This window comes from Pollicipes pollicipes, unplaced genomic scaffold (assembly GCF_011947565.3).
Source record: "Pollicipes pollicipes isolate AB1234 unplaced genomic scaffold, Ppol_2.1 Scaffold_3447;HRSCAF=4054_pilon_pilon_pilon, whole genome shotgun sequence".
Classification (NCBI taxonomy): domain Eukaryota; kingdom Metazoa; phylum Arthropoda; class Thecostraca; order Pollicipedomorpha; family Pollicipedidae; genus Pollicipes; species Pollicipes pollicipes.
The window spans coordinates 20,750,053-20,776,279 of NW_023596297.1; the positions used below are offsets into that span (position 1 = coordinate 20,750,053).

At 57.8% G+C, this 26,227-nt stretch overlaps 2 protein-coding genes across 2 annotated transcripts in view; one reads left to right on the forward strand and one right to left on the reverse strand.

Moving 5' to 3' along the window:
• Positions 1-4,013, forward strand: part of LOC119092271 (uncharacterized) — a 33,480-nt gene extending 29,467 nt beyond the window's left edge. The window contains exons 10-12 of the mRNA XM_037215242.1: positions 2,477-2,680; positions 3,419-3,465; positions 3,951-4,013. Of these exons, the coding sequence (XP_037071137.1) occupies positions 2,477-2,680; positions 3,419-3,465; positions 3,951-4,013 (314 nt within the window). The remainder of the gene's footprint in view (positions 1-2,476; positions 2,681-3,418; positions 3,466-3,950) is intronic.
• Positions 4,014-6,321: 2,308 nt separating this feature from the next.
• Positions 6,322-11,235, reverse strand: LOC119092272 (suppressor of hairless protein-like). Its single transcript, XM_037215243.1, has 9 exons — positions 11,149-11,235; positions 10,511-10,799; positions 9,925-10,099; positions 9,516-9,653; positions 8,779-9,032; positions 7,884-8,039; positions 7,341-7,526; positions 6,727-6,809; positions 6,322-6,340 (listed from the first exon to the last, which is right to left on the reverse strand). The coding sequence occupies exons 1-9, from the start codon at positions 11,151-11,153 to the stop codon at positions 6,322-6,324; spliced, it is 1,305 nt and encodes a 434-aa protein (XP_037071138.1). The 5' UTR covers positions 11,154-11,235.
• Positions 11,236-26,227: the final 14,992 nt, after the last annotated feature.

Here is a 26,227-nt window from a genome sequence, read left to right on the forward strand (position 1 = left end):
GGCACTGACGGCCCACGTGGCTTTATCACCGGCACCTGTGACTGCCTACAGTGGCTTCATCACCGGCACTTGTGACGGCCAACAGTGTCTTTATCACCGGCACCTGTCACTGCCTACCGTGGCTTTATCACCGGCACCTGTGACTGCCTACAGTGGCTTCATCACCGGCACCTGTGACTGCCTACAGTGGCTTCATCACCGGCACTTCTGACGGCCCACAGTGCCTTTATCACCGGCACCTGTGACTACCTACGTGGCTTCATCACCGGCACTTGTGACGGCCCACAGTGCCTTTATCACCGGCACCTGTGACGGCTACGTGGCTTCATCACCGGCACTTGTGACGGCCCACAGTGCCTTTATCACCGGCACCTGTGACGGCCTACCGTGGCTTCATCACCGGCACTTGTGACGGCCCCAGTGCCTTTATCACCGGCACCTGTGACTGCCTACAGTGGCTTCATCACCGGCACTTGTGACGGCCCACAGTGCCTGTTACCTGTCACGAACCACAGAAGCCTCCCCACCGGCACCTTTGACGGTCCATGGTGTCTTCACCATGCGAGACCTTTGTCTGCAGTCTTTTTCATGCGGCGTGTCGTCCCTTGGTTACGCGTTATGTAGAATGTGCTCCTGTCTGCACTGGACTCAAGTTCAGCTGAGCAGCTGAATTCCAGGCCATTTCGATTACCGACCCTTTGCATTTTGTGTCCATGCCCGGTTTAAACACACAAGGTAATCATTCCACGATAGTGTTGCAATTGTAACGCTTCGAAACGTCCCAGTGGCGACTTTAAACCTTACAAGCCGGTTGTGTCTGCCTCAGATTGCGGACCATGTGTTTGTTTCTCATCTTTTCACGCCCAATGGAGCGCCTTTGATGGATAATTGGGAGCATACTGCATGCGTGCCCTGTGCTCCGCCCCGCCCCGTCCCGCTCCCACGTTACCGTCGATCTGCCATGGTTGGGAGCTGCTCTCGTCCCGGGCTCGATCGGCGAGCCGCGCCGGCCCTCCACGCCGGTCAGACCACAGCGGGCCGGAGGTCCGGCTCGGCGCTGGGATGGCCGGGCTCGCCCTTCCTGTGCCCGGTCGCCACTTCCGGGGCGGGGCGTCGTGCGCGGCCACCGCCCCCCCCCCCCCCTCCCTGCCCCTCCCCTACACCTGGCGCGCGGCGGCCGCGCCCCGTGCCGCGCGCGTGTGGTGCGTGCTCGGTGGAGCGCTACAGGACGGACGCCGTGCCTCCACGCTAAGAGAGGAACAACCGTACCAAAATGTGTGCCATCGGTGCCGGACACTGCAGGCATTTATTGCTGCTACTCCGGATGTGCATTTGCGGGTTGTTATAGGTTTTGTCTTTGAAGGTCTCTTTGGAGACTTTCTACCTATGGCAGGATGCAGTTGATCGACAGAATTAATTGTCTTTAGCAAAAAGTTAGAAAATAGCGTGATTTCTGATGAGACTTGAAGGATAAAACGCTAAGGAGTAAATGTGCCGTCCACCTCCGTGGGCAGGTCAGGCCATTTCGTTTGGAGCTCGTCTCGGCGGGTAATGGATCCATGAACGCTGGCTGCAGCGGTGTGGCAGGTGTGCTGCAAAACGACTGGCGTGAAGCTTCACTGGATAAACGTGCCGGAACCTGGCAGGGCTGTAAACAGACGCGGGTCTCTGCCTCAACGAGAACTACGTGAGGGACTTACATGGGTTCATGGAGGGACAATTCCCCCCACTTTGCTCCAAGTGTCTCAGACGGAGGGCTTAATTGCCTAAAAATTGTTCACTTGCAAACTACGTTTTGCACTGAAGAATTTTCATTGTCCTCGCATGGCGTAATGTGCACATTTTGCATTGCATTGTTTGCACTGCGCTATTGTAGCTCGCTGCACCCTGGGGTTTGAAGTGTGTTGTTAGCTTTTTCCCACACAATGCTGCCGTTTTGTGCAGAGTCTTTGTCCTCCCGTAGGCCTTTTTACAAGGTCTGTTAGCATTCGCCCATCTCAGAGCACAGTGGCTGCCCTTTATGCCGCGAGCTTATGTGACTTGGCGCTCTGAAGCGCATCACCACTGGCGGCTTTGTGTAGCAGCCTGGCTGCGACTGAAAACGTATGGACAGAACTCTGGGAACCAACGCGCCCTCTTGCTTGGGCATTCTTCCGCTAGTGAACTATCATTTAAATCATCGGCGTGAATGCAGATTCTCTGGCCTCGCCCTTTGAGTCTGAGTGGCTGCAAGTTGTAAAGTCTCCTGAGGTATCAAATGGGCCTGTTTGTTCTGCTTGTGCATATTCTGCGCGTGGTGTGGCAGCCATCTGGGAACAACAACGCAAGACATGAGGCAATTCCCTCTCTTCTTTTCCTGCCAGGAACCACTGAAGCGCCGCCGGTGTCCACGCCGGGAGCGTAGACGCCGTGCCTTTCCGCCCGAGAGGGAGCTGTGAGCGTGCCTGCCTGACCCCGGCGCCTCCGGTGTCCGCAGAGCGCGAGTACCGCTGCCTGGGCTCGTGGACGGAGGGCGACGTGCTGTACACGTACACGCAGCGGCGCGACGCGCTCTCCTACGAGTGCTTCGTCGGCCGCGTCATGGCTGACGGCCGCGTCTTCATCGGCGAGGCCGGCACCGACGAGGGCTGCCGTCGACGCGTCGACCCCACGCGCACGGGGATGCTGATCACGCAGACGGGTGAGTCCCGCACCGCGCGACGACACTGGTCCTAGCCGGGGGGAGACGGCCAAGGACATGGCAGTCATTACTCGCCAGGATGGAACAAGGATGCACTCACCGGTTCTGTGCCAAATGTCAAGCAGCACAGAGCCGGTGAGTGGCAAGTAGCAAGTGGCAAATATCACCAAGGGCTTTAGACTTGAAAAAACTTGTGGAAAGTCTGTGCCATGTCGCCTTGCCGCGTGGTATATCCGGGCTTCAGGCATATTTAAGGAATAACTGTTTACTCACCTTGGAGTGATTAGCAAACTTCTCAGACCATGCCTTCCTTTCTGACTTTTAGGGATAGCATTAGTCTTGGCCAACCACTCTGCAATATCTTAGCTTTGTCGAAGGTGTATGCAGCGCGCGGCACAAATTTTCGTCAGGGCTAATTTACAGATTCCGTTCATTGGTCAAGTGCCGGCACTTACAGCCCGTCGTGCTTTTACGTCATCTGCTGACATTACGCAGCTGCAGCTGCTAACAAGTACCTTTTCATCTTCAAGACATATCACGGAAGCTAATTAGCAGTTTGGCACAAAGGGCATCAAAAAGACGCGATTCACATTGTAAGGACAAGTGAGTGTGTGTCCCGGTCGTTACTTATGTAAGCGACGTGCTCGCATGGACGCCTCGCGCTAAACTGTGTCCCTGTCCCTGGAATGTGCCTTGGTCGTCTCTCTAGCTGACCGTGCTGCTGCGCTCGCACGGCAGCACCCTGCCGTGACGGTGCCGAGACGTCGGAGCCGCCGCCGCCGACGGCGCCGCGGCCGTCCGACGGCCGGCGGACCCGCCCAGGCGGCGCCGCCCACCCGGGCGCCGCCGGCGCGGGGGCGGCCCGCCGGCGACAGCGGGCGGCGCCGGCCGACGAGGCCGAGCCGGCCCAACCGGACCACCACCCGCGGCTGGAGGCCGATCACAGGTCAGTCGGATGGTCAGGGGTCACCTTCGTCTCAGGTTCGTCGTGGCCGTTTGCCCGTCGTAGGTCAGTGACTGTCACGTATCTGAGGTCAGTGATGAGGATCGCCCATCGTTGTGCGATGTTGAACACCTTCCGGATATAGAGGGCCAATTTAATCGCACCCCACCCATCACCATGCGGAATGCATTGGCGTCTCTGTTAACGTTGAAGTGCTCTATTGCCCTGGTAGCCGATTGACGCCTTGCAGCTGTCGTTTGGCGTCACCAGATGGCTCTGGTTGTTTCAGCACGACCGGGCCGACGCAGTTCAGCCGCCCGCCGCCAGGTGTCAGCACCGACGCTGGCGAGCCTGGTGGCGGCGCTGCTGCTGGCGCGCTGCTTCCGCTAGCCGTCCGGCACCGTCCGAGCTTCTGTCACGTTGTCTGCGCTTGCGTTCCGGACCTCCTCAGGGTCAGGAATCCTCGTCCGGACTGCTGGTCCGGGCCTCCCCAGGGTCCGGAGTTCTCGTCCGGACTGCTGGTCCGGGCCTCCCCAGGGTCCGGAGTCCTCGTCCGGACTGCTGTTCCGGGCCTGCTCAGTGGCGGAGCCTCCGGTCTGAACCGGCTGGCCCCGGACCTCAAGGGTTGTTGCCCTCCGTCCGAGTCTCTGCCGGGCGTCGTGCACCTTCGCCGAGGCCTCGCACAGCGCCCGGGAGAGGACGTCTTGGCCACGTTGTCATGTACAAGTCAGCACATCGCCCGTAGCCAACTGTGATATTCCGTTTAGCCGCTATTGGTTGCGATTGCTAGCCGCAGCGTCGCAACAGCGTCTTGTATATCGGTGTATGTAAGCGGCGCTGTTTGCATGGGTCCTGCACTTGACTGTAGCTGGTTGAATATTGAACAGACGTGTGTGTTGCACTTTATTCGTTGGTGACGTCACGGAAGAAGAGTCCGGTAATGTAACGTGCGTGCGAATGTGCGTCCACGTGTAAGTGCACGTGCGTATGTAACGCACGTGCGAATGTAAGAATGCGGCCGCTGTGTGGTCCTCACTTTGGGTAGTGTTGCCATGTGACCTGGTACTGACGTGGCGCCGGTGGGTTTTCACAGGCGCGAGATGCGTTTTATATGCCTATATACTGACGTGATGTGCCACTACATTTGTACTGACCCTAACGAACAGATACAATGAATGGTTATCGTGACCCACGAGCATGAAATCAACAAATATATGACAGCCTTACGGCTACTATGCTTAACGCGTCGCGTTTGAATGTTAGTATATTTGGTTGACAAAGACGGTATTTGATCAGCCCATGGTACTTGGATCATCAAAGGCAACAAGCTGGCGAAGAGGAAGCCGGGTCGGCCAAGAGCTCACGGGCCCCGGGGTTTTGTGATGGCGGCAGTCTCTTGCGCTGCCGTCCGGCAAGCAGGCCAATGCAAAAACTTCCGCTGGTCTCGGACGTCTCTTCCGCGGTGGGGGGGGGGGGGGGGAGGGGCTGTGATCGGGGGCATCGCAACAGGCTGCGCTTGCCGCAATTTACGGTCCCATCCCCTTTCATGCAAGACAACCAATGTAATTTCTTATTTCGACCACAGCCGAAGCGCAGGCTTTCAGCGGCTTGGCAGCTTTGAAAACGCGACAGACGGGCGGGTGAGGCCGCGAACAGATGTCTCCCAATCTTTGTGGGACGCATGACTGCGATGACGCTGTGATTGCGAACTGTCGTCGTGGTCAATAAGCGTGAATCGGCGAGGCGAATGATGGTAAAAACACGCTTGCTTCACAAACGGATGCACAAACATGCCACGCTGTCGCATTCTATATTTTATTTGATACGTCTTGTGACGAAGGGTGTCTTTCGCAGGAAGTCACATAGGTCCGTTTCAAAACCACAGTAATGTGTCACTGCATTTCAGCTAGCATCCACAGGCCCCTTATTTGCAACAGGTACTCGAGAAAACGACAAAAACACCCACTGACTCAACAAAACCCCGTTTGCACCTCGTCGCACCCATGGCGCACGAGGGCGGACGCAAAGCAGCCAAACTAACGCATACGCACACACCAAGCGTCTGCTCGACATTTCAACATGCGTATCTCTCGCAAGCACGCATCTTTGCCCGCAGCATTCTCAATAGTACTCATTCGGCGAAAAAGAGCTAGGAATACGCCACGACTGAATGAATCCCGGGGAGCAGACGTATATGCAGCTCAAGAGCGAGCACTGTGAAGGACCCGAGATGCGCAGAGACGTTCACACCGAGGCTGGACCTTGGTTCGGTCTAGGCCTCGCTAGTTGGCTTTGGTTGTTAGCTGTCTTTCTTTACAGGTACTCTCTCCGCTCTGAGCCCATCCCACCCCTCGTGTGTCGCACCCACACCCCTTCTCGCATCCCACCCCTCGCCACCCCCACCGCTTCTCGAGCCTCATGGATGGAGATCGCGAACATGATAACAACGTTTGTACACACGAAACAGGCGGCAACAGGACGCGATTCACAAAAACCTCAGCGCGGCCCAGCACTTGCGCGGGCAGCCGGTCTCCACGCGGCCGTGGGAGCGGGCGGCGCGTGTCGCCACCGTGCCCCTCCCACCAGCTCACGCGCTGTCAGCGGACCTCACTCCCCGGGCGACCTCGGCGTGTCCTGGCACGAGGCACTGCCCACCCTATCACAGGCTGTCGCGGCCACGCCCCGGTGGGCGGTCCCATCAATCGAACACACCGCTCCTGGCGGCGTGTGGGTCTCCAAGGTCATGGCCTCCCAGGCCAGGACCCCTCCACGGTCACCGTGGCCGCCTGCTCGACACACATCGCCAGCGATCCCGCCGTCGGCGTCCCGCCGCCACGACGGCGGCCGCTGGAGGGCGCGCAGGCGGCGCTGGTGTCGCCACATCGCGCGCGCGCCGGACGCCGCGTGGAGCGGCGTAACAGCACGGCGTGCAGCGTCATCTCGCAAGGCACCGGCCGCACCAGGCGGCATGCGGGCGACGGCGACAGCAGCGCCCGCAGCGCCATCTCACATGCCGGCGGGCGCGTCGAACGGCATGCCGGGGTCGGCGGGCGGCAGCGTCATGGCGGGGCGCATGACCTCGGCCACGCCCAGCGGCGCTGGCCGCGGCCCCGGCTCCGGCGTGTAGGTGAACGTCAGGCCCGTCGAGTAGATGACGCCGTCGTTACGCACGAGACACACCGGCACCTGCACGAGGCGAGAGAAGTTAGCGCGCCGTCGTCACGCCGGTCGAGATGGGACAGCACGATAGTGACCAGGCGGGACCCACTGAACAGGGGGGGGGGGGGGAGGACTGCGAATAAACGGGGCATGGTCATGGAACAAAAATAAACCGTGGAAATGTAACGCTAGCAAGTGGGGATTTGGTAGGCAGCTTTGGACTATATCTATTCATGACAACATAGTTCTGTATTTGATGGAAACAGACTAAGTTACCAGCCAAAGGCTATTCGATTTTCCAATGGCTGTGGCATCACAACTGCCCGAGTTGTGATGTCACAGCCTTTTTTAGCAACTGCTGTAGCCGTCTCATTGAAAAGAAAGCACCACGTCATCAAAACGAATTTCGGCCAAATCTTACTGACCGACGCATGCAGGTTTATAATCGTACTCGACACAAAGCTCACTACAATCGGACATGAATGGCGCCGTAAGCACGACGGCATCCTGGCAACGTGCGAGACAGCAAAGCGGCCGCTCGGCTGGAGCGGTACTCACGTTGGTGGGCTGACGCACCCACTGCCAGTTGCCCCTGAAAGCCGAGATGTCGGGCACCACGCACAGCATGGACTCGCCGCAGCGGAACATGGTCTCGGCCTCCACCTCGCCGAACCAGACGCGCAGCGTCGGCACGAAGTTCTCCCCCGTCAGCTCCAGCATGGCCACCTCGCCTCCACCGTTCAGCTGCCGGGCAGACCCGCGCCGGGTCAGAGCGGGTTGGCCACGTTCTCTGGCGCCCGTACAGCAACACCGCACATCGGCACCGACGTGCCGACCATCCCTCCGGGAAACAACAGATCTGGTGAACGGGGTGCCACTCGTCGGCTTCGTCACACCGTGCATTGGGCACCGGCATACCCACACCGCGCATCAGTGCCGGCATACCACGCGTCAAAAACCTCCATCAGCATACAGCCCGGTCATCGCGCACGTATCATACATGGGCATCTTTAGATCGGAGGTAACAGCACCCGTATTCTCTCGCCCGTCCCACATCAGCAAGCGGCGTCGCGGCCAGGGCGGCGCCGGCCGATCACTCACGTGGAGGCTGTGCACGTTGGGGACGGGCGTGACGGGCGCGCGGACCGGGCCCATGCCCTCGTGAAAGCTGTACTCGGCGCGGCTGGTCGAGATGATGGTCCAGCAGGCGCCGTCGTTGATCATCTGCTTGTTGGTCTCCTTGGGGCACGGCGTCGCCTGGCGGGCAGGGTGGCGTCACGCTCGGCGCCGCAGAAAAGCACTAGATACCTCGAAGGACAGCACGCTTTCGGCGGGCACGTCGAGGAAGGTTGAGCTGGAGGCTTCGTGATGAATTAGCCCAGCGTGGCAGCTGGGGCTGCGCGTTCACAAGTTGCTGGATGAAGAAATGAATGTGTAGGACGGCAAGCTGTGTACGATTATGAAGAACCAAAGGCGATTCCTGGACGTGCGGTAACGAAGTGTGATGAAATTTCACAGCTCTAATCAACTAGACAGTTCGTTGGAAAAAGATACGAGCAGAATAAGATTTTATGTTGAAGTCTTAAGTTTTATAAGGCTTTGAATGTAACTTTTGTACGCGTGGCTGCGTCGCCGGCGGGCGAGACGTGCAGCCAAGCGTTCCCCGTAAAACTGATTTCAGAAACCTGCCTACGCTCATCCACACGCAACAGTGAGCAAACTTAGAGATTGGCATCAAACCAACGGAGATTACATCGGAATACAAGCAACGCGCGGCCACCGACCGAAACAAAAATGGTCAAGACCTCCGCGCAGCGATGTAATCTGAGCACTTGTGCCACCAGATGCGCCGGCAGTCCTTGCAACCCATCCTGTTCATCGGTGCGGTGGCCTGATCCGGGCGTCCTTGCAGTGAGCCCGTGTCATCGGCCGCACAGTGACTCGGTCCGGCCACTTGCGCGTGACCTGGCGCGCTTAGGTCACCGGTTACGCTCACCTGAAACTGAATGATGCGCTCCTGGCTGAGGCAGAGGTACATGCGCTCCGTGTCCTTCATGTAGAAGGCCACCTTGTGCAGCTGCGAGACGGGGTCGTCGCCGTCCAGCAGCGCCATCTGCTTGTCCACCTTGCGAATCACGAGGCGCGGCAGGGCCATGCCCGTCTCTGAGCAGACCAGCTTGACGGTGGCGCCGTAGTGGATGTAGCCGTCACGCACGGTGAACTCCTCCGACTCCGACTCGCCCTCGTCCACTGAAGCGAGACCAGAGCCGTGGTGTCCATGGCAGGAGAGGGGGAGCAAAACGGATTCAGTCCCGTCCGTTGCGGAGAAGAACCGAACTGTTGTCCGGAATAGAAAACGAACGCCGGTGACTCGTTGTTTTCTAGTGCGCGATTGTCAGAGCTGGAGATCTGTCGCACGGGGATATCTCTGACTCAGTTCCGCTCCCTGCCAGACGGGGCTGAGACGCGGCTCCTGCGAGAGAACGGGCGGGCCGGCTCCAACTCGCTCCACCAGTCACCGGCGGACCAGGTACTGGTCAAGCCCGGGTGTTCTCGTACGCTAATCACGCAGATGGTCCCGAATTCGTTTCTCTGTCCCGTCTGCGCTGTCGTGACGCGGGGGTGGAGGATCAGCCCTAACGCGACGAATCAGCTCTAGACCTCACGCTGACTAAGACGCGTGGCCTCCATGGGCACACAAATTCTGCGTACAGCTGGCACGCGGCTGCTTACCAAGGTGGATGGTGAAGGCTCCCCACTGCGCCGACGATGCGTGGAAGTTGCCGTTCTCCACGTGCAGGTAGCGCGTGCTGACCGTCTGTGACCTCAGTCGGTTGAACAGCGCGATCTTGGAGCCGCTGGCTATGCACACTGGGGCGGCAGGGCGAGACTCGTGTAAACACATGCAACACAGTAACACAATACCGCATACTCGTTACAGTAGAGTGCCGATGCGCTTGCAATAGAATCACACCGCGAAACGCACGGAGCTGAGAACGAAGTAGGACCGAATCAGGCTGCACCCTTTGTAGTGTGGTCGCCGCAGTTATCGCATTTCGTCCATGTATCAATGAAAATACTTCGCAGACACGTTTGGTACGATCGCACGCCAGACAGGCGCACACAGCAATAAGGTACTGACGTTCGGCGTTCTTCAGCGATTGTTTCTTCTTGCTGGGCTTCGAAATCACTTTGATTTTCTTGCTGTGGAACACCCCAATGTCCATTCCATTTCCGTAGAACATCTTTGTGCTGAGCATGAAATGTTTCCGCTTGTCCGAGTCGGATATGAACAGGGTCTTGGCCGCGCAGAAGTGCTGTGGGTCAAGGACAAGGCATTGAAGAGACGCCATTCTGTAGACGGGTTCAGCCAGAGTATCGTTGGAGCGATAACAAAACATTGCAATTTTTATCATTTGAAGCATTAGAAGCAAATAAAAAATGCAGGGTGAACAGATCAGCGGTTTCGCACGGCATCACAAACACAAGCGGAGAATGTCGAGTGCCGAGACAAGCTTGCGCGGCAGAACTAGTAGAGTAAAAACTTTTCCGACGGGAAAATGATAAAACCACGCTTTCCGATGGGAAAATGATAAAACTACGCTAACTTCTATGAAAGGCTGTGGGGCCGCCGCCACACCATCCACCCGCATTCTCCACCTGTCCAGTTAGTCAAACTTCCGCATGTTTCAGCGCCTGGTGCACCTCGGACAGGTCACAGGTCTCACCTTGCCGTTGAGGTCGAGCTGCTGCATGTCCTGATCCGCACTGCCGATGCCGATGAAGGCGCACAGCTGGGCACCCTGCTCCGACTCGCCCTCCTTCAGCATCTGCTCCCTCTTCCGTCGCCAGCCGTCGCCGTACAGGTAGATGCAGGGCGGCGGGCAGAAGAAGCGCTTCTCGTTGCCGTACGACTTCTGCGCCACCTTGGCATGTAGCACCACCACCACCTGGTCGCTGTGACCGCCCTCCAGGTACCTCTTCATCGCGTCCCGACTTAGGCGCTGGTCCTTCATACTGGTGGACAGCGCGTCGAGCGTCAGCTGGCAGCCCTTGCTGTAGAGGCTGACAGCAGCGGCACTAGCGGACGCAAATGCCGCTCTTAAGCCAGCGTCAGTGTAGAAGAACCCAAAGTAATCGCGCTCGAATATGATCAATTGGCTAAGAGAACATCTGCCAATTTGACAAGCGCGTTGTAGCGGGGACGTCATCTAGCAGAGATCAGCAGCGCTGTGCGAGACATCCTTCTGCAAAGCATACACTAACTTTATCACCAGACTGCATTGCGCGAACTGCGTTGCCTTAGACGGTCGATTTCGCCACTGCGGCGCGGCGCTGGCGCCGCCGGTGTCGCCGGGCTACTCACACCATGGGGTAAGGCACGGGCGGACTGGGCGTGGGCAGCGGGCTGGGGGGCGCGTGCGGCGCCAGCAGGCCGCCGCCGCCCAGCAGCTGGCCCGGGTGGCCAACCGGCGTCAGCCGGTCCGGTGGCGTGTCTGAAACGGCCGGCACGGTGTGACGACCGAGCGGTCACCAGGCGACGGCGTGACAACGAGCGACGGCGTGACGATCAAGCGGTCACCAGGCGACGGCGTGACGACCGAGCGGTCACCAGGCGACGGCGTGACGACCGAGCGGTCACCAGGCGACGGCGGGACGACCGAGCGGTACGACTCGGTGAGGTTAGATAGCGGTGAGGCGATTTAAGGATGTAATATCGTCGGGGAGTGGGAACAGCGTAGGGTCAAGTGTCAAGCGTGGGGTACGGGAGGAACAGTGTAAGGTGAAGCGTCAAGTGTGGGGTGCCGGAGGAACAGCATGGGGTGCGGGAGAAGCAGCGTGGGATGAAGCGTCAAGCATGGGGTGCGGGAGGAACAGTGTAAGGTGAAGCGTCAAGTGTGGGTGCCGGAGGAACAGCCAGTGGTGCGGGAAAAACAGCATGGGGTCCGGGAGGAACAGTACGGGATGAAGCGTCAAGCATGGGGTGCGGGAGGAACAGTGTAAGGGTGAATGACGCACCAAGCGTGGAGTGCGGGAGCCAGGGCATCCGCTTGTTTAAAGTCGAAAGTTAACTTTGCGATGGTGCATGGAAAGGACCGACTTTTAAAAACGGGCAGGGAGGGGGCTGGCCCAACCGCTTTTGGAACCTTCCCACGCTCCTGCGCGACAGGACAACGCTATGATGAGGCTGTGACGTCATGAGACAATGAGGCGATGTGGCGGTGTGACGCGTCGGTGGGACGGTGAGTGCGACAGAACGACGTGACGGCGTCACGCTGAGCGCGCTGCAAAAACAAAGCAATATGGTGGTGAGCGCTGGGAAGATTCCACGATGTAACGGTGATCCGAAGCAGCAATGAGACGGTGTGGCCGTGCAGTAGTGAGTTTATGTAACGATATGGTGACGTGAACAATGTCAATATGGATCGGAACAGGTGAAAGGTGGGACACACCCGACTCAAAGAGATGCCTGGATTGAAGAGATGGCAGTCAAGGTTTAGTGGTGCAAGGGATGAAGGCATACATGCAAACGCCATGAAACCTATTCCTGGTATGTGTGTATTCTTGTCGAGCTCATCGAATTATGAAAAGGTAGTAGTATCAGCCTTATTCCTCGGAGAGAACCAAGAAAATGGAGATATAGTTGGGTTCAAAGAGATCAAAGTAGGAAACCCAACTACATCTCCATTCTCTTGGTTTTCTCCGAGGAATACGGCTAATACTACTGCCGTATCTATGCGAATAGTGTTCCTCGCTAATGCACTGAACAACTTGCGAATTATGTCAACATGCATCGACAGCTTTATGCTAGTAAGAGCACCGTACTAAAATTTTCCATGTCCGTTTTCAGTCGCCTCGGACAGGCGGGTTAAGCGTGAAGACAAAAGTATTTGCATTGTGCTGATTGTTTTATTATGGAAAAGGGAATACCCACCAATGGATACGTCGTCTGGCTATCAATACCCCAGCGTTCCACTACTGGTCGCTCTATTTGCCCCTATTCTCGCAGAGGAGCAGCCACAGCCCAATGGATTCCCTCCATGTCATCTATGTACTGCAATCCGTACGTGCCCCGGAGGCAGCCGGCTAGCTGCCGCAGCAGCAGTCATACTGACGGCATCACTTCGTCAGCGACAAAGAAGTGACTGTCTCCACGCATACTCACATCTGTGGTAGGCTTCGCTATACTTGGCGTCGTGCGCTCCCCATCCTGCGGAAGCGACACAGTGAGTGCGTCAGATCAGGCGCGTAAGCCAACAGCGGGCGCTGCTTAGTATACACAGACTCAGTGAGCACACACTACCAATGCCTGCGTCAACAACGTTATCAGATAGCATTGCTGGTTAAAGCCGCACACAGCCGTTGTGTCCTTTTGGTGGCGCCTGAAGTGCGAATGAGGGCAAACATCCCGTCAGGCATAGCGAGGAGCGAGGGAACACATGGGGAAGACCAACAGCTGGCGGACATCACCGAATACGCGCCGGATAGCATAATCGCGAGAGCGACGAATATGGAAAGGTATGAAGAACGGACCGACAGTCGCTTCGTGTCCAAATCCGCGCAACAGAGGGGGGTACGCTCCCACTCAGGGATGCGTCTGACTAGCCAGCAATCCGGTCCATCATATCCGTGGGCAATCAAGGCATCAATTACTCTACTCCTCTTTGCGGGTATGCATCAACAGGAATTTCGTCATTGGCTCGTCAAATGTCGAGCCACCCCTAATAATCCGTATTCGCCGTCCGTTTGATTGATGTGATTGACGTTTGTCTTACGGCGAGGTTGTCAAGGCCACTGGTATTTGAAACCGATTTCCGCACAGATCGCGGGGCAGTTATGGAGCGAATATGTTATTAAACGGAGGAAGTGGCTAGCTTTCAAACAACCTCCGTTCCCGAAGTGAATCGTTGCCGTAGAAAATGGAACAGACCATCGGGCTCAAATTGGCACGGCATCCTGAGCAAACCTCTCACTTAGTTCATCATCACGCCGCAGGCAGGCACATCCCTGCTGAGAAGACTCGTGCAGCCGTGCGACCCAGCACACGGCGGCGGGTCGGGCGGCCTCCGTCTGGGTCAGACGCGGCCTTCGCGGTTCCCACCCCGAGATGGCGGGGATGGCGGGCTGCCAGGAGCGGTACGTCTGCCACACAGATTAGCAGACGAGGCCTTGGGACGGCTGGCTCCCCGTTCGTTCAGTAGGACCTTAAATGCGTGCAGTCCGCCGATATCGTGACTTCGTTAGATAGGCTCGATGACTGGATACGGACTTACAGGACGAAAAAGGACTTTTCAGACAGGTGTGACGTAACGCAAACCAAAACACTCTCAACAAGAAGGCGGGGCAGGACTGAGGACAGGCCACGACCTGTGCTCGATAAGGAGCGCATTCCAGCTCGTGTCCAGCACTTTTCCGTCCAGCCCCCTCCCCAAGCCCAGCCCTAGGCGGACAAATCCTCGTCCAGGCAGGCACCAGCCGAGCGGCGGCCGCGGCGACCGCAGCCTCCGCGCCGCTCCCGGGCCGGGGCCGTTCCCAGGGCCGGGTCGGGTCGGGTCGCGGGAACCGAGCCGCCGCCGGAACCGGCCACCCGCGGGTCAGGGGTCACCACTCTCCATTTCGGAGCGGCCGCCTCCGTAACGACTTCACTGCCCGGCACGTCACACCGCGCGCCCTCTTTGAATGCCGTGATGTATGCCTTCCTGCGCCGATTTCGCCGCGGGGGCGCCATAATCAGGCGGCCGTTGTCAGTGAGAGGATGGGAACGGCGGGCGGCGGGCGGCGCGGCCCGCCACCGACGCCGACCGCACGCCGGTAACGACACTTGCGCTGATTGCAGTTGCCAAATGTTCGCAAACGCCAGCATTTGTCTCGAGGTGAAAGTAAATTGGCCGCCGCTGCTTAATGAAACGACGCCAGACGCGAGCGGCGGGCGTCGTCGCCGGCTCGGCGGGTGAACGAGACCGCGAGTCGGCGCTCCAGGCGGCCGCCAGTCCCACCCGGAGTCGGTGTGCGCGCCGACTCCGAGAGCGGACCGAGCGTCAGGCGCTGGGGCTCCATCACCATCAGCAGGTGTCGGATGGCTCGTGATCGCACCGTCGCGCAACGATCCGTCCAAATCGATCAGCCACACGTCGCCAGGGCGTGGAGAGTCGAAATGAGGCAACCGGTCTCGACGGCCAGAGGCTGCCGGCGCGGCGGCCGGACGCCGCGCTCACGACACTCACCGTCCTGCACGCCCAGGCCCAGGCCGTTGGGCTTGTACGGGTCGCGGCGGAAGTCGAGCTCGGGTCGCGGTGAGCTCAGGTCCACCGGGTGGTTGTCCGGGTAGCCGGGCAGGTAGCCGCCGGCGCCGGCCTGGTTCAGGTCGGCGGCCAGGTCCGCCAGGCTGCCCTCGCCCTGCGGAGGTCAGAGCGGCGGCGGTCAGCGCGGGCCCCGGTTCGGGCCAGCCAGCAGGGCGACGCAGAGACGTGGGGACGGAGGAGACCCACCTGAGCGGCCACTGAGCGCGTCCGTGCCGGCACGCAGTGCGCCGGTGCTCTGACTGTCACTCCGACATAACCGTGGCGTCACCAACACACCAAGGCATAAAAGGGAACCTTGTTTAAAATTCAGTAGAGGCATGTTATTAAAAACGGTCGAAAAAGATAAAGATGAGAAGAGGGAGAAAAGGTGAGTGGAAACAAGGCGGAGGGAGAATGAGATGGAGAGGGTCTCGACAGAGAAACAGAGAAAGGAAGGGAGAGAGTGAGAGACGAGACAAGAAAGAGGAAGGGAATGGAGGCACAGAGAAAAGCCAATGGTAGCTTCGACGACGCCGATTTCGATGATCCCTGACCTCGGGGTAAAAGTTGCTTCCGTGCTGCTGGGGAATCGGCGCAGCAGAGGAGTAGGGTACTTCCGATCCCGGAGATGGCCACATTTCTTCAGACCTGTCGTCGTACTGGTGATAGCTGTATGCACCCTGAAAAAGACACAAACATCACTGAAACACGGAATATTTGAAGCACGATTCATACAAGGCAGATTCTCGTTTAAAGTATACATGTACCGCAACGTATGATTGCATATGATATAAGATTACGCACAATAAGCTCGCATGATGCTATATATCACAGATATTACACCATGCTCTCATGCTCAGGCCGCTCGGTTCTTGCCAAAATCACGTGACATAGACATGGGTGTTCCTTCGTGAAGAGAGATATTTCACGGGAGAGAGGGTGACTGGGTACACACACACACAGAACAGTGGGGTGGAAGCGGGGAGTGGAGTGGGCAGACATCACCATACCTATCTCTTAATGCATTCGCACCGACCTCGCACGGCAAGAAACGCCAGCAAACATCCCGCCTGCCCCACCCTTTCTTCTCCGCTGCCTCGATATCGCTGGAACAGAGCGGCGACACTCGGGAACACCTGGCTGTGCCTCCACAGCAGGCCAGGGAGCAGTCGCTGCTGCTGCAGCCTCAGCACGGCGGCCAGGGGCGTACCAAAGTCCCTGTTTCGGTGCCCGGCCGCAATAGCACGGGCCGACAGGGTACGTAGTGACGGGTTCGGCCATCACATACCGCGGGGCGGCTGACCGGCACCGAAAGCATCCCTCGTCGGCTGTCGTCAACGCGCTGTTTCAACGAGCTTGGGCTTGTCGCAAGTTATGCAGCAATGATAGTGACAGGTGTCGCGTGCGAAGTAGAGCCAGCCTTTGTCTCGTGCGTCGCGCCATGAGAAAGAGCAGATGTGTCTGGTTGATAAGATATCAGCCAGTTCTCCGATGTTTCGACAGAGCCGCTGCGCATGGAGGCGTGCCCCCGGACATGTCGGCACGTCGGTATACACATGGAGCCGACAAGCCTGTCCGAGTTCGTCATCCGGGAACACATTCAACCTGCTGTCGGGGGCTCCCAGCGTGCTGCATGGCAGTAAAACGATAGGTTAAGTGTATACGTTCATAAGAAATCTGCATTGGTGCTGCGATATGCAGCAATGCTCTTTAAGAGTTCATCAACCGGGGCGATACAAAATATTGCGCATGTCCCGTGAAATCAGGAGGTATTTTCTTGGATCGGAATCCCAGGATTGAAATCAGTACCGATCCCGGATTCATATTTTCCGACGCCGGGTTTTTCTATCTTATAAAAACACATTTTTAGGGATCTCCTATTTTGGTTAAGTAAACACGCAACATGGAAACACCGAACTAGAGGAGAGTCAGCCAAACAATCACCTAATTAGCCGCGGGGCAACGAACCTAAATTCACCCCATCTTGATCAACTGCCACGACCGAGTTATTTGGCCAGTGAATACCGTTCAGCTGGATTTGGGCTTTTGTAGAGCTTTGTTGCAGGCGCACAGCGGGCTGGGGAGGTTATGCGCACGTGACTCATCAAGGTCTAAGTACCACCGCTTCGACAATAATAACATTGGAAAGTGTTCTCGCTGTGGGGAGAATCGTAGCGAGCCTTATCTGCCGTTTACCGGACATATCAATGAATTACCTGAAGTACTTAATGCGTCACAGCAAAATGAGTATTTCGCAACCATGAGTTTAGCAGACTGATTTAGGGTTTAACAATGCTGTGCAAATACCACCTAAACGAAACAGGGGCACGTCGGAAATGGCAGAAACTGCGGATTTTTACATGCAAAACAGCATGTAGATAAATGCGAGCACAATTAAACAATTCTCACTAGATTATTCACGCAATGGGACCGCTTTGTTTTGTTTTTTGTTTTTTGCTTTGGATTTATCCATTTTACGAAGCTGCTAGCTTGACTTCTATACGTGTGCAGCCATGAACAAAATTATAACCCTAATATAACACAGCCTGCATAACGCAGTTTTAACAGCGGGGCATTCCAGGCTGCTGAGCATGGTGCTTTTACGCACCCCGGACCCGGGGATGGGCGATTTGTACCTGAATTGGCAACCATAACAGAAACCTCATATGATGCACCTTGATGCATCGGTTTTCAGGATAGCAACATGTTCACTGCATTTACGCCGGTCGATCCGACCCACGGGATTACGCGTACAGGGGCGCTGGAACGAAAGGGGGAGGGGCTGAGCCCCCACTCAACTCCCTGGGAATGTAACATAGGCCCTCTCATGGAAGTGGACAGGAAAAAGCCAAAAACGTCCAACCCCTTTGTGAACCGTACATGGTGCAATTCGGGCCCTCGGTGCGTGCCACTGTATCCGAGAGCGAATCGATGAGTCAGCGCGGGCGATAGTCTGGGGCAGACACGGCGGGTCCTGGGACCATGCGTAAGATTATTCACAGCCAGGGACAAACCGTAGTCCGGTTCCCACTGCCAGCTGTCCAGACCACGCGCCTGCGTCTGACCTTGTCGGCCGTGACCTCGCCTCCTCGCTCTCCCTCGTTTGTTTCCCGCATCCAATTTTGTTCAATGTTGAAGTATACCAATGCAAAGCAAAATAGCGGGTGTGGGGGGGGGGGAGAGAGAAGAGATCAGACACAACTCTAGAGTGAAGTACAGTGAAGATCGAAAAAGAGAGAGGGGGAGAGGGGAGCTTACGCGAAGCGGTGATCTAAGGATCATCCATGCACGGTATCACACAGCACAGGTACAGCAGAGAAAGCATTGCTTCAGGACGAGTGACGACCTATTACGGGCAAGCTCGGACGGTTGCCGGCCTGTTCCCCACGCAAAGTACCAGCTCCGATCCGGGCTTCGAGGCCCGTCCTGCCCGCGGAGCAGGGCCGGTCGGCGGCCCAGCGGTCGGCCGTGGCCAGCTGCCGACTCACGCCGGCCGCCAGCGCCTCCGCCCCGACCCGATCAGCTGACGGCGTGGCACGCCGACGCCGCGTCGACGGCGGCGGCGGCGGGCAGGTGCCGCGCCACATTCCACGGGGGACACATCCCCTGGGACAAACCCGTGCAGCCCGCCGCCGCCCGACGCGCCGGAGCGGCCCTATAGAAGGACACCTGCCGCGGCCCGGCCAGCCGACTGCCGTCAGGGGTTCGCTCCCCTGAGACGCGTCCCGACCCCGACCCCCTACACCGGCACCTGCCGCGGGGCCGAGGGCCGGTCTCGCTGCTGCAGACTGGGCGACGACGCCGGCTGGCGGCCGCTGCTGGGGCGGCATCGGTATGCGGTGGCATGCGCGCAGAGGGTCGGTGTGTACACGGTCGGAAGTGAGAGGAAACTGAATGACGTAGTAGTGTCTGTGCAAAACGAGAAATGGATGATATCAGATCAGTGCGCCGTAGCGACACGAACAATGTGCCGAAGAATGGTCCACTGCGGACCAAGAGCACAGTGCCTGACCAACGTCCCGCTAAGATAAGGAGCGCAGCCCACGGAGCACAGTCTTTCCGCCGGACGGTACCACACCGGAAACAAACTGCCGCACCAACCCGTACAAACTGCCGCACAATCCGTACAAACTGCCGCACCAACCCGTACAAGCTGCCGCGCCAGCCCGTACAAACTGCCGCACAATCCGCACAAAATGCCGCACCAACCCGTGTGCGCACGGATCGCTCCACTCGCACGGCTGCGTGCCCTTAAGCAGCGACGAACCCCGCCAGCGCAGCCTACGTCAGTACGGAGTCGCCCGCCAGCGCAGCCTACGTCAGAACGGAGTCGCCCGCCAGCGCAGCCTACGTCAGAACGGAGTCGCCCGCCAGCGCAGCCTACGTCAGTACGGAGTCGCCCGCCGGCGCAGCCTACGTCGGTACGGAGTCGCCCGCCAGCGCAGCCTACGTCAGAACGGAGTCGCCCGCCAGCGCAGCCTACGTCAGTACGGAGTCGCCCCGCCCAGCGCAGCCTACGTCAGTACGGAGTCGTCCGCCAGTGCAGCCTATGTCAGTACGGAGTCGCCCGCCGGCGCAGCCTACGTCGCTATGGAGTCGCCCGCCAGCGCAGCCTACGCCAGTATGGAGTCGCCCGCCAGTGCAGCCTGCGTCAGTATGGAGTCGCCCGCCAGCGCAGCCTACGCCAGTATGGAGTCGCTCGCCAGCGCAGCCTACGTCAGTACGGAGTCGCCCCCGACGCGCAAACAATGCGCCGGGTTGTCCGCTAATCGCCGCTGCATTGTGAGCGTGATGGGTTTCTCAGGCGGCGCGTCAGTGGACACTGCACGGCCAGCCGGTCGGTGGCCGGCCTGGGAACGCAGCGCCGGTCCCACGATCCAGAGCAGTTCCTCCACCTTTCCCAGGCCACATCCGGCGGTGGCCGACTAATGACAGTCGCCGCCGGCCGCGCCGACGCTGCTGCCGGCCGCGTCGCTTCCGCCTGCCGAAGACTACGCTTCAGCGGTGGCTCGGGCAGGCTCTGGTCCTTCGCGGCGCCAGATGGTGCTGACGCGTGGAGGGGTGGCTCCCAGTCCTCCGCGTCGGCGGACGACCCTGAGAGAGTGGCGGAGCCCAGTACCACTCGGGAGGCGGGGCCCAGTACGACTCGGGACCTCCGTTCCGGAGTTTCCGAGTCAGAAACCCCGACTTCCACAGCACGGCACTCCGGAGTTCTCGCGCCTGGTGCGCAGGAGTTCCACCCGGCTCAGGAGGGCGGCTGCAGAGGACGCCGCCGCCGGCCGCACCGCGCCGGCGTGGTCGTGCGAACCGGCCGGCCGCCGCTGGCCGCCTTTCACACGGCGGCCTGAGAAGCGCCGGCGGCGGCCGGGCCGGCCGGCCGGCGTCACGCGCCTCCCGCCGTGTGACCGAGCCCCGGACCGCTGGCCGGCCCGGCGCTCGACGGCACGCGACGCGGCCAGCCTGGCGTCAGCCACCGGCCGCAGCCGCCGCCCCGGCGAGGGATGTCAGAACCCGCCGAGTGACGTCAGAACCCGCCCAGTGACGTCAGACGACGTCCTTTGAGCCCGTCACGAAATGAGGCAGTGCTTTAAAAGATGGAACACCGCGTATGTCGGTGTTTTGTTTTGTGGCACGATTCGCCGCGTCCTTAGCATTGCCAATGGTCCAACAAATATACAACAGGAGAGATTCTTCAAATAGTATTTACCGTTCTCTGGGTGCTTATGGAAGATATCGTTATGCACGGACATGGCCGTAGGGCCTCAAGGATATGGTGGATTTCGACGGGCGATTGCAAAGCAGAAAAAGTCGTTGAGAAAAGTAACTAGTTCAATTGCTGAGCAGCAAATGCCGTTGAGAAGAGTAACTAGTTCAAACACATTTTGGCAAACTTCATGGCACCGTTGTGCGCATTTTACTGCGTCCCTGAGGCTTTATCGAGGTCGCAGACACCATATCTCCCGCCGCAGAGGCACGAAGGGAAAAACGCTTGCGTCACTCCCCGACGAGGCACTTTCTAGAGGCCAGACAGAGGCCCGGAACGCTACCATAGCTCATCCCAGGGTCGCACAAGACGTCCACCACAACCGAGGCGTTTGCATGCGACGCTAGCTCTCTCCGCCGCAAACGATTACCACAGGACGGTTATAATCGAGGGTTTTGACCCGATTTACTGCATAGCAGCAGCAAGCAGACAGCAACAATCATCATCGCCGTGACGGCCGTGTAGATGTGTCAGCTGGACGTAGGACATGTTACTTGTCTGCAATACAAGATGTGCGACAAACCACATACCCTGAAAGCTGGCACCTTAACAGCGTCATATTCCGCAGAAGTGCATGCTCCACAGCAGTGGCGTAGCCAAGGGGGGCTTCTGGGGCCATGCCCCCAAAACCTGGAGTTGGCGGGGCCCCTGGAACCGAAGGTGCTAGCATTTAAGCGGCTTAAGATACCCGTAGCGCTTCTAAAGCACAAAACGAGCCCTTGATGCATCAAAATAGGATTCCGAGCCTACAAGGGTACGACGAATCCAAAACAGCCCCCCCCCTTTACCAGGAAAGTGGGCCATTTAGCTGAAATACCGCGATTTGGCACTTCGGTCGACATCCTGACCAAGCCCATGCCTCTCGCCGCGAATGACAGCGATGTCTGAAGACGTCCTAACCCGTATTGTTCAATGTTCAGGTATGTTCAGGTGAGTTACACATCTCTTGAACCCTAAAGCTCTCGGGTGACATCATGAGACATGCATGTCCTACGACAATTGCCTACGATCGTCCTATCAATCCAGCGTCAGTGTACCTGCAGTCCACAGATACGGGTACGTGCCGATCATACTTGATCCCAGACCGATCCACGCTGTGAGACCGATCGACCCGGGGGAGCGATCCGACAGGACCGCACTGCACATCCAGAGATGCTGGAGAATGAGGGGAACAAATGGTGAGACCTGGTGACGTCGCGCGCGTGGAGATGGCAAGCTCCTCAGCAAGGGCCTTTTTCTACTCAGCTACGCATAACTGGCACGTGTCTTGGTCAGAATTTGGGTGCCAGCGGTGCCCTTTCGCTACTTGTCACGTTTGTACGCATGCATGCAAACAGCGGAGCCAAAGATTCTAACATGCAGAACATTTCAGAGAGCCAAGGCCCCAGTCAATGCTCATGAGCACACTTGGAGTACAATCAAGAGGAGGTGTCATGGCACCCACGGACCTATGCCCAACCCCGTTCCTATGCCCGCGCCTATGGTAGAAGCCCTGGGCACTTCTCGGAGCCGGCGCTCTGATCAGTGACCACTTCCACAGACATCGGGGGCTGGCGCAAATTCGTGACGTCTGCAGGGCGTGGGCCAATCACGGGCGGTGTGGAGCCGGACGGCGGTCCGAAGACGGCTGACTCCGACCAATCACAGCGGAGCGTCGGCGGCCACCGACCGGCCACGACAAACAAACATGGCGCCCGGCCGGCCGCGGCCAGCGCCAGCCTTGTGATCAGCCTTGGGCGACTGACTTTCGCGTCGGTATTCTCTGCGCACATGAGCGGGCTGCTGCTGACGAATGACGATACTTGGAATATTCTGTAGCGCCGCCACGGTAAGAAGCTTATCGAATAGAATACAGCATCGCGGCTGAGCCAGCCAGGCCCGTTGCTAGATTTCATCAGCGTTACCGTTCGTCAACGGAGCGCGCGACAGCGCACACTGACCAGGGAGTTCTCTGCTATACAAGCACGGATCGTCCTCTGATGTTCTAGAGGAACCGGACGTCAGCTGGCTAGCGTCAGCTTCGTGACAACAGCTCAAATGCGCGAAGAGCAGTTGCCTTCATGCAAACCAGATGCTTATCACAATGCGTAGAATAATTTCGAAAAAAAACTATGGACGGAGCTGTGTGCCTTTTTGAGTGTCTTTGATGCTCCTTCCTCTCATCTCCTTCCCCTCCTTCCCAGTCCCGAACGTTTGTTTCCGTCCCGTTAACATTTGACCGTCGCCATCCAAGCGCGTCAAAAGCCTGGAACGGCAAACTAGTAAGAAGCACGACAAGTCAAACACTTGGCCCCCAGTTCGTTTGATGGCACTCTTATGACGAGCAGCAGGTGATAGCAAAAAGGGAAGCGTGAGATGCCACATGGGGCTATCACAAGGTAGTTGTGGTCAGGGATGTTTTTTTAAAGTTGATCCTCGGTGCTGGGATCAAACAAGAAATTATCAACCGGAGGCTTTCGTCAATATGGACCTGCGTGTAACCCGCATCCTTGCGCAAGTTAACGGAGAGGACGCAATAGGAAGAGGGGTGCCAAAAACGAGTCCGGGGTCAATTCTTTCCTTTCACCACCATAGGGTTTATCTCCAACATTCTAGGAATGTAGTGATACACAAAGGTCATGAGTACGATTTTCGTTTATGGCTTTCGCCCCCGTCCCCTACCCTCTGTTGCTCTCTTTCGTTGCTTCCGCTGGTAGTTTGATAGTATTTTCGTGTATGTCGAAGGCTTCATGGCAATCAACGGAAGGATTAACGCTGCGCCTGACCATCGTGCACCTGTTGGAAATTGTTGTTGGGCAATGTTTCACGTCTCGTTTCAGGCTTCTTAACACGGCTTTTGGCACCCTGAAGCAAGCAGCAACATCTTTTGGCACCTTTGATCAATGTTTTCCAACGACTTACGTACAAATAATTCACGTACGCGATAGGAATGACAATTGCCTTTTCCACACCTCGGGTTCAATACCACGCACTAAACCCACCGACTGGCGGGTCCACGCTGCGAGAGCGGCACGGCGCCGGTCTCGTCTCCCAGGGCGCCCACCGAGCCTGCTGCAGTTCATTCACAGCATCCATTGTTGTCAGGGATACAACTCACGACCGTGGCAGAGAGCGTAGTCTACAAAAGTCGGGCGGCAATTGGTGCCCACCGCCCGGGTAAACGGCCACTGACCGTTTCATTCGACGGGCCGTTCATGGGGGCTGCGCTCATGTCCCGGTCAGACGGCCTACCCCTGTCTCGCGTTTCTGGAGCCAGCCGGCGGCCCGCGTGACACAAGATACGGCGGGACATGCGATGGTAACCCGTGCTCACTTCCCGGGTAAGCGGTGCTTCGTACGTCTGGTTAAGCAGGTCGTCTGCCGGTAAACCGTGCTCACCGCCCGAGTAAGCGGCCCCTCGTACGTCTGGTTAAGCGGGCCGTCAGCCGGTAACCCGTGCTCACCGCTCGGGTAAGCCGCCCCTCAGACGTCTGATTAAGCGGGCCGTCAGCCGCCAACCCGTGCTCACCGCCCGGCTAAGCGGCGGTGCCGGTCGGCAGGCCGCGCGGAACGTGGACGGCTGGATCAGACACCGAGCCGAGGCGTGAGAAACAACGCACCGCTGGTATGTGGAAAGGCTATTGGCAACAGAACATGAGAAAGGGAGCAAAGAAATTCCCGCAAATGAGGGAAGCACACACACTCGCGACATCTAAGACTGGCATCTTCTATGCTTTCATCAATGGGTTATGGGCGAAACCACAACTGGAGTCAGTGCGGCACGGGCGACAGACCCGTTCTGGGCCTGATTGTTGTGTTTTGGGGATATCGCACAGATAAAAGCGGACCGGTCTCTGTAGCCTGGACCACATAGTCGTAGCCCTACAGCACAGCAATGTGGCGCGAGAACTGGTCTGTAGTGGCATCCACTCCCTTCTCTTTAGCGAAGGATTCTATCTTTGCTAAGGAATACCTGGTCGACTCGCACTACCGTTTCCTTTCGACGACAACGGCAGCCTTTCCGGCGGTTTCCGCATGGGACTGAAGGTCAGTATAGGGAGTCCAAGGACGGCTGGGTCTGTGACTCACCCAAGACCATTGTGGACTGAGTGGTCAATAAGGAGATAAAAGCAACCAACCTTCCTGACCACGTCCCATATCACAGACGGCTCTGCCTAATACAACTGGGCCACTGGCATGTGCTTAAGCTCCTAACGCTTACGTTATGGGCTTCATAAGTTTTTTTGCAAGAGCCATCGAGATTCCGGTCAAACTTGCTGCGCAGTTACCAGCTATCCGGAAGTCTGTCCAACTACCGTCCTTCGTCGCCTGGGTCAGGTGAGTATGGGGCCCCTTACTACTTTGCTGTTTTTACCTCCGTGGAAACGTTGCCAACATGGCGTGTTTGGAATATGCAAAACGGCAGCACACTCCAAATGGCAGCTATTGGCGGATGTAAGGGGTTTGGTCAGGGCTATGACTATTTTTCTTTACTGTCGTTAGAAAAACAAGCCTTTTATTTTTTTGGGACGCTCCTAGGGGGCGTATTCCCCTATTTCAGCCGCCCTTCTGTTCTGAAACACAGTGGCCTCATCCATGCGGGACTGACCCATAGGCGTGGCTTCACTGTTCATGGGGGATACAGTAGCATCGCTCACATTTTAGTAACATAACATTAGATCTGCGGTGTTGAATGGAGAAAATAGACTCGAAATGATATTTAAATGCCCACCATGTTGCGCGGAAAGTCTTAGCACTGGACTAACCTGGCCTGTCATGGCGCCGAACACGTCGTTCATCATCAGCAACACCTCAAGTCGACCCGCGTGCACAACCCGACGGCAGCAGCCCTGGGCCGCGCGCTCTTCGAACCTAACAACCGCTCAGACGTCACTCATCTAACGTCCGACCGCACAGACTCGTCGCTTCCACATCGGAGGCGCAGGCCGAGCAGCCGTCCCACGCGCCTGCTTACAGGTGCAATCACGGCAGCTGTCTCCGCCGCAAGAGTCTTCGTCGCACTCGCCGGCCCGGCCTCCGCCGCACGCTCCACGGTAGCCGTGGCGGCACGCGACCAACGTCGGCCAATCAGCGAACGCCAGGAGACTGACGTCACGCTGAGGACGGCGGCCGGAGAGCCCGCGAATCGGTTTCGCCGAAGTAGCACCCCAGGCGCATGCCCGCAAATCATTGCTTATAATTCCCGTTTACGTGATAAATCTTGGCCTACTTCCAGTTGCTGGCGGGGCAGGACGGAGCGGGCGGGTAGAGGGGGGGGGGGGGGGGGGAGGATGAGTCAGGACGGTGGGCGTGCATAGAAAGCCTTTTAAGTCATTTCTCCTAGACGTTGTCCTATTCTTATTCCAACAGACAGTTTTACAGCCAACGAACCCTGGGCAACCCGGAATGTGGACACTGCG

Bases quoted from the DNA above. Each gene is read 5' to 3' on its own strand.
- LOC119092272 (XM_037215243.1), bottom strand. The intron at 9,654-9,924 runs GTCAGTACCTTA...CTGCCGCCCCAG, and splicing joins ATCGCTGAAGAACGCCGAAC to TGTGCATAGCCAGCGGCTCC. The intron at 8,040-8,778 runs GTGAGCGTAACC...CCTGCCCGCCAG, and splicing joins AGCGCATCATTCAGTTTCAG to GCGACGCCGTGCCCCAAGGA.